The sequence below is a fragment of the Achroia grisella genome, unplaced genomic scaffold (genome assembly GCF_030625045.1).
Source record: "Achroia grisella isolate CSIRO2021 unplaced genomic scaffold, CSIRO_AGI_Agris_v1 utg157, whole genome shotgun sequence".
NCBI lineage: Eukaryota > Metazoa > Arthropoda > Insecta > Lepidoptera > Pyralidae > Achroia > Achroia grisella.
This window is the reverse complement of record NW_026712653.1, coordinates 3,185,655-3,192,908: the sequence shown is the minus strand read 5'-3', so window position 1 is coordinate 3,192,908 and position 7,254 is coordinate 3,185,655. Positions and strand designations below refer to the sequence as shown.

The following is a 7,254-nucleotide window of genomic DNA, read 5'->3' as shown; positions in this document are numbered from 1 at the left end:
TTCAACCCATCACATAGGAAGACCTCCTTAATTATGTGAACTAAATATAGCTAAAGGTGTTCCGAGCCCATAACATAATAATAACGACGTAAGATGTTTATCGAATTTTTTGCACATTGTCTTATCAAGCTCGTCTTTGACATAAAGACTCACGGAGCTCAAGTCAGTCACAGATTATGATAGTACATTGTTCTCAGCGTGGAATGTATGTGAAGAGGTCTTTGACACCTCGACTAAATATAGAATAACTGAATATTAAACATGAATGCAACGGTACGAAGGTCGATCCTATATGTTTTTGATCCACCCAAAAACTTTAACATCTTCATCTGTCTGCGTTATACATGGTGGACTTTTGAATTTTATATAGATGTTTATACAAACTACAACAATTATTTCAATATAATATCATCTTTCATATTCTTTGTGTACCGTCCCAATCATAAATTGTGCATTTTTTATTCGCTTACCGCGCGTAATGTTTGGAGCGGACACAATCGTAAGTTGGTTTGCGCGGTGAACCCACGCATGCACTTGGCTTGACATACGCGCGGTCTGTCGTCTCGCAAATCGTGATATTACCGAATAACCAGGATAAATCCAGGAGAATACTCTTCGAAGCATCTCGTTGAAATTAAGGTGGAACCAGAACGTCGCACAAGACTCCATCCAAGTAAGTGCACGTATCCTTCTTATTTATTGTGATCGCTCCTGCAGTGATACCAGAGTGTGGCAGACGATCGAATTCCACCGCCTCACGGTGTCTGCTACATCTCTTTTTGGTGCCGAAACCCGGGATAATCGTCGGTCGAATTAAAACCCGACCAAACGAAAGTTCATAGTTCAGATCAGCTGTATAAGTTATATTGCACTGGGACGTTACATATTTCAATTAAACATAGAATTATATACATATATATATATATGTATATATTTACTAAATACAATTATTTATAAATCGTTAAATATCATTAAATTTCATTATACGAATTTGGTATCCATTATTCCTAAAATAAGTGGGTATACGGACGCAGTTGTAACTCTCTGTTTGCCATTGTAATGAGTAGGTTTGGTTTGAAGAATTAACTAATAGTTTCACCTGGTTTTGTCATATCGATATTTTATGTTTTTGTAAAATCATAAAAACAAGCTTATTCATATTGATGTTTTTATAAATAGAATTCGGCTTGCATAAACATTAAATATAAAATTCCCAATCTGGTTATTATTACAAAATCGTTATATTTAACAATTGTGTGGAATCATATAAACAATCTTATATTTAATCGGTGTTTATATATTAGTATCGGTTCACGTAATTGTTGAATGTAAACTATCGAATGATATCGTAATAATTTTTCTTATAATAAAATTATATATCCTATACAAACAAGACAGACAAATTCTTAATTGTATTAGTAGTGACAAAAGTAATCATTACTAATAGGAATATTTATTATATTTCTTATGCACCTTTCGTAATAGTGAGAAGTAATAAAAACATTTTTTTTTCTGGCATAACATTTAACTATCCTATAATAGTAAAACATTTGTAAGGTTTTACATTTGTTATTAATTTCACGGTAACAGTTATCGCGACGTACATATAATTTAGTCGTTCCGTTAAAGAGAGTTGTTTACGTGATAATTTAGGTCATCATACGTTCTATTCATTACTACCCTCAAAATTATTTGTTTTTTTTTGTTTGAATATTCTCGAACATTACTTGTGAGCTGTTATCTATTCGTTTCCATTAGTTTATAAATAGAAATAAATCTTTTCTTTGTTAAAGATGTCGCTCACTACTAAACGTAAACTTAGCCTGTCAAAACGAACTAAATCGAAACATGACGAATATACAACTCGTGATTTGCCTTCCTTGCGACGAAAACGAACTATTGCATTTAACCGTTTATCTAAAGCATTACAAATAGGTAATGACGCGAAGTTGGATGCAACAAAGTTAGATCTATTTTTATCGTATTGTGATGAATTAAAAAAATTACTACCGATTTCGAAAATGCGCATCTTCTTATTTTAGAATTACAGGATGATCCTGAGTCGGATGATGAGGGTGTCCGTGAAAGTTTTGATGATATCTATTTTAACATTTTGGCTTTGCAACGCAATTATACAAATTCAAATTTACCGTCGAAATCGGAGCAAAAGACCTCTTCTCATATAAAACTTCCAAAAATTTCATTAAGAACGTACTCAGGACATATAAAGGAGTGGGCTGAATATATCGATATTTTTAATTCATTAATTAATGATTGTCCGTCTTTAAATAATTTGGAAAAATTCCATTACTTAAGATCATCCCTTTCAGGCGAAGCTTTAGCGTTAATACGTTCGTACCCGGTAACCGGTGAATATTATCACGATGCATATAGCGCACTCGTTAATCGTTACAAAAATAAGCGTGACTTAGCATTTACATGTTGGCGCGAAATTTTAAATGTTGAATTTAAAATTAATAATGTTAAAGATTTTCGTCGGTCGCTGGATATGATTGATGAAAACTTGAATATATTAAAACAAGTGAATTTGCCAGTTCAACAGTGGGATTTTATTCTTATTTACCATTTGTTGTCAAAACTTGACACAAAGATGCGACGTGAGTTCGAAGAAAAATATTCGAATATCGAAATTCCTTCTTATAAATTAGTTAGTGAATTTTTGCATTCTAAGTGTGAAGCGCATAGTCGTGATACACATTTTACCGAACAGAAGCCACATTCAAATTCTCGTGACTTGTCGAATGTTCATGCCGGTACTCATACAAGGCGCGTGAACGTTTCGCATACACTCGTAGCAACTAATGAGTCTAAAACCGGTATGGTTACTGGTGCATCGTCGAGTGTCGTTAGATCAGTGTCGTCTAGTTGTCCATTTTGTAGTCAATCACATTCAATTGGTTCATGTAAATCGTTTCTCGAAAAATCAGTAGATGAAAGAATGGCAATTGTAAACGAGAAAAGGTGGTGTTATAACTGTTTGAAATCGTCGCATCAGTTGAAAACTTGTAATTCTGTATTCACATGTCAAAAATGTAAGCGTAGACATCATACATTGTTACATAGGGAAGTAACAAATTCCAGTAACACTTCATCACTGTTAACACAAAATTCAAGTGTTAACACAACTGTCTTGTTAGCAACAGCTCTTGTAACGGTAAAGGACAGTTTCGGGAATAACAATACTTTTCGAGCATTGTTTGACACCGGCAGTCAAAATAATTTTATTACTGAAGAAGCAGTAAATCGTTTAAATCTTAATGTGCTTTCTTCTTGTTCTTCAATAAGCGGCTTGGGTGACGTGTCAGCTTCCATCAGTGGTTTAGTGCGTGGTATCGTAGGAAGCTTATCGACAAATAATACAAACGTATCATTTGAACTTGACATGCACGTCATTCCTAAGATCTGTGGTGACCAACCAATCGCGAGATTGAATACTTCTGGTTGGTCACATATCAAATCGTTAGATTTAGCGGACCCTGGGTTTGATGTACCCGGACCCGTGGATCTGTTGCTCGGTGCAGATATTTTTGCGGATTCGTTACTTACAGAACGACTTAAGGGCGGTCCATCACAACCACCTGCATTTAATTCAGTATTTGGTTGGCTATTACTAGGAAAGACTTCATTATCAGGTTCGTCATTGGTTGCGTTGCAATCAAAGATCCAATATGATGATCTTACAAAATTAGTGGAGAAGTTCTGGGAAATCGATAACGTTCCTCAAGCCAATTCATTTACCCCAGATGACATTCTTTGCGAGAAGGAATATATCGCAACTACACATCGGAATGAGCACGGTCGTTATGTGGTACACTTACCGTTCAAAAATTCTTGTGAACCCGTGTTCTCGGGATCTCGTGATATTGCTGAGAGGCGGTTTTATGCTCTTGAACGTAGATTATCGCGTGACCCTGATTTAAAGCGTCAATACGTTGAATTTATGTTTGACTATCTTCAGAGTGGTCATATGTCATTGGTACCCACTTCAGAAAAGCGTCGCGGAAAATATTATATCCCGCATCACTGTGTTGTACGGCCTGACAGTCCCACCACCCAATTGCGTGTGGTATTTGATGCCTCCGCAAAGGATAATCTTGGTCAGTCGTTAAATGATACACTGCTAATTGGACCAAAATGTCAAACTGATATCACGAAAGTTCTTTTACGTTTTCGAGAACACGCTATTGTCTTTATGGCGGACATACGCCAAATGTACAGGCAGATTGTTATTAGTCCAACACATCGAGACTACCAGCGCATCTTGTGGCGTTCAGATTCACGACAACCGGTATCAGAGTACAAACTGAACACCGTTACTTACGGTGTTTCATCGGCTCCCTTTCTCGCCTGTCGAACTCTTCAGCAGCTCGCATGCGATGAGGGCGACACATTACCTTTAGCAAAAAGGGCGATTACATACGATATCTATGTCGATGATATTGTTACTGGTGCTAACAATATGATCGAAGCCCGACAGGTGAAGTCACAAGTTGTTGAATTACTCAAGTCTGGGCACTTCGAGTTAAGAAAATGGGCTAGTAACAAACCTGAGCTACTGGACGATGTACTGACTGAGCATTGCCTGGTTGAAGCTAAATCGTTTACTGATGAACAACCATGTACACTGAAGGTTCTCGGACTGAAATGGGATCCATCCCATGATGTATTCGTCTTTCATGTAAAACCTCTTAATAAAATGTGCACTAAACGATCAATTCTGAGTGAGGTTAGTCGGGTGTTTGATCCTTTGGGATTTCTTTCCCCGTTGACGATTCACACCAAAATTTTAATTCAACAACTTTGGGTGGCTGGCATAGGTTGGGATGAAACACCACCGGATGACATAGTTCGCACATGGAATGACTATATTCAGCAATTACCATCGATTCAAAATTTATTCGTGCCTCGTCGGTGTACTATCGATCACGCCGTGTCATATGAACTTCACGGATTTTGTGATAGCTCAGAAAAGGCTTATGGTGCTGTGATCTATTTGCGTGTTACTGATAGTAGCGATCGTGTACACACGTTTTTTGTATGCTCCAAGGCTCGCGTAGCTCCTTTAAAGAAGCTCAGCTTACCACGTCTAGAATTATGTGCGGCAGTATTATTGGTGAATTTGCTCAAATTCGTGGAAGAGGCATATGCTCCGCGTATTAATTTCTCTGTCACTCTATGGAGTGATTCGACTGTCGTTCTCTCTTGGCTTAGATCACATTCATCAAAGTGGACAACTTTTGTTGCAAACCGAGTTAGTCACATACAAGGCATTGCAACGATTGAACGGTGGCGTCATGTTCCTACAAATGATAACCCTGCAGATATTTGTTCGCGAGGACAGCTTCCTCGACAACTTATTAACAATTCGTTATGGTGGGCGGGGCCCACGTGGTTATGTAAACCACACACCGAGTGGCCATCAACCCCTGTATTTGTTAAGGAAACAAATGACAGTACGGTGCTTTCAGAAGTTAGGCGAACCGCGACTCTGTTAACTCAACAGATGGCACATCCTAATCTCGATCCTTTTTTTGAGGATTTACTCAATAGCGATCTCTCGCTGGATGCAATAGTCGATAAGGTAGGCTTCACTATATTACGAAAATCTGAATTTTCTTCGGATTCAGTCTTGACTAGTGAAGAACGGTACAAATCACTTTATATTATAGTAAAATACGTTCAAACTTTATCATTTCCTACTGAACTAGAAAGAATACGTTCTGGTCAATCATTACCAAAGTCGTTTCGTAAACTCAATGTATTTATCGATGACCAGGATGTACTCAGGGTGGGCGGCAGGATCTCTCGTTCTGGGCTTGAGTATGAACAAAAGCATCCGGCGTTATTATCATCGAATAATCCCTTCACATCTAAATTAATACAATCGGTTCATTTGAGCAACTGTCATTGTGGCGTAAATACTACACAATATTTAATACTGCAACAATTTTGGATTATATCGGCTAAGCGCGTTATAAGACGATGTTTATCCAAATGTTTTAATTGTTATCTACTCCAACCTAAACCGTTACAACCGTTTATGAGCGACCTTCCAAAATATCGTGTAAATGAAGTAAAACCTTTCTCTATTGTAGGAGTAGATTATGCTGGTCCGTTTCGTATTAAAACTGGACCATATCGTGGAGCTAAAATAGACAAGGCTTATCTTTGTTTATTTGTATGCTTAGCCACTAAGGCTGTACATTTAGAGACCGTTTCCAGTCTTTCTACAGACGGATTTATTGCTGCTTTACGTCGTTTCGTTGCTCGGAGAGGCAGATGTTCCACAATACACGCAGATTGTGGTACAAACTTTATCGGTGCTCGTAATCAACTCGTGTCTCTCACTAAAATCGCGTCTGAGACAGAACGGATCGAATTTAAATTTAACCCACCCTCTGCACCTCATTTCGGAGGTGTATGGGAAATTCAAATACGAGCTGCAAAAACGCATTTATATCGAGTTGTAGGTGATCAGGTGTTGACATTCGAGGAACTAGCTACACTTTTTAGTCAAATTGAAGCAGTCCTGAACTCGCGGCCTTTGTATCCTATGAGTTCAGATCCCAATGATTACCAAGTCTTAACACCAGGACATTTTTTAACTCTGGAACCATTGACATCTGTTCCAGATGTGGATGTAACTCACCTTAATGTCAACAGGCTAGATCGCTGGCAACTGATTCAGTCGTTCCAACGATCGTTTTGGAATCGATGGAGAAACGAATATCTCCACTCGTTAAATTTGCGAGCTAAATGGACAAAAGAGTCGAAGCCATTAGAATTAAACTCAATGGTCATTATCAAAGATGATAATCATCCACCTTTACATTGGCAAATAGGGAGAGTTGTAGAATTACACCCTGGACCAGATGGTCTGGTTCGCGTGGCTACCGTACGAACAGATAAGGATAATTTGATCAAGAGACCTTTGGTCAAATTATGCCCATTACCCAATGAACCGTTTTAATATTTATTATTTATATTTAGCCATCGTAGTTTTACATCGTAGGTATAGTTATAGCATTAGTGAGTAGTTCATCTGTATTTCTAATAGTAGTTTTTTTTTTTATTAGTATCGTTTATATGTATATTTTTATTTAAAGAAATGCCTATCGGATTTCGGTGGGCGGAATTATGTACCGTCCCAATCATAAATTGTGCATTTTTTATTCGCTTACCGCGCGTAATGTTTGGAGCGGACACAATCGTAAGTTGGTTTGCGCGGTGAAC

The 7,254-nt window shown here is 37.7% G+C and overlaps 1 protein-coding gene across 1 annotated transcript; it reads left to right on the top strand.

Annotated features, from left to right (window-relative positions):
• The first annotated feature begins 2,611 nt into the window (after positions 1-2,611).
• LOC131841024 (uncharacterized) lies at positions 2,612-6,991 on the top strand. The gene has a single exon (XM_059189255.1). It carries the CDS (start codon positions 2,612-2,614, stop codon positions 6,989-6,991), a length of 4,380 nt encoding a protein of 1,459 aa, XP_059045238.1.
• Positions 6,992-7,254: the final 263 nt, after the last annotated feature.

Bases quoted from the DNA above. Each gene is read 5' to 3' on its own strand.
- LOC131841024 (XM_059189255.1), top strand. From the start codon at position 2,612: ATGCGACGTGAGTTCGAAGAAAAATATTCGAATATCGAAATTCCTTCT.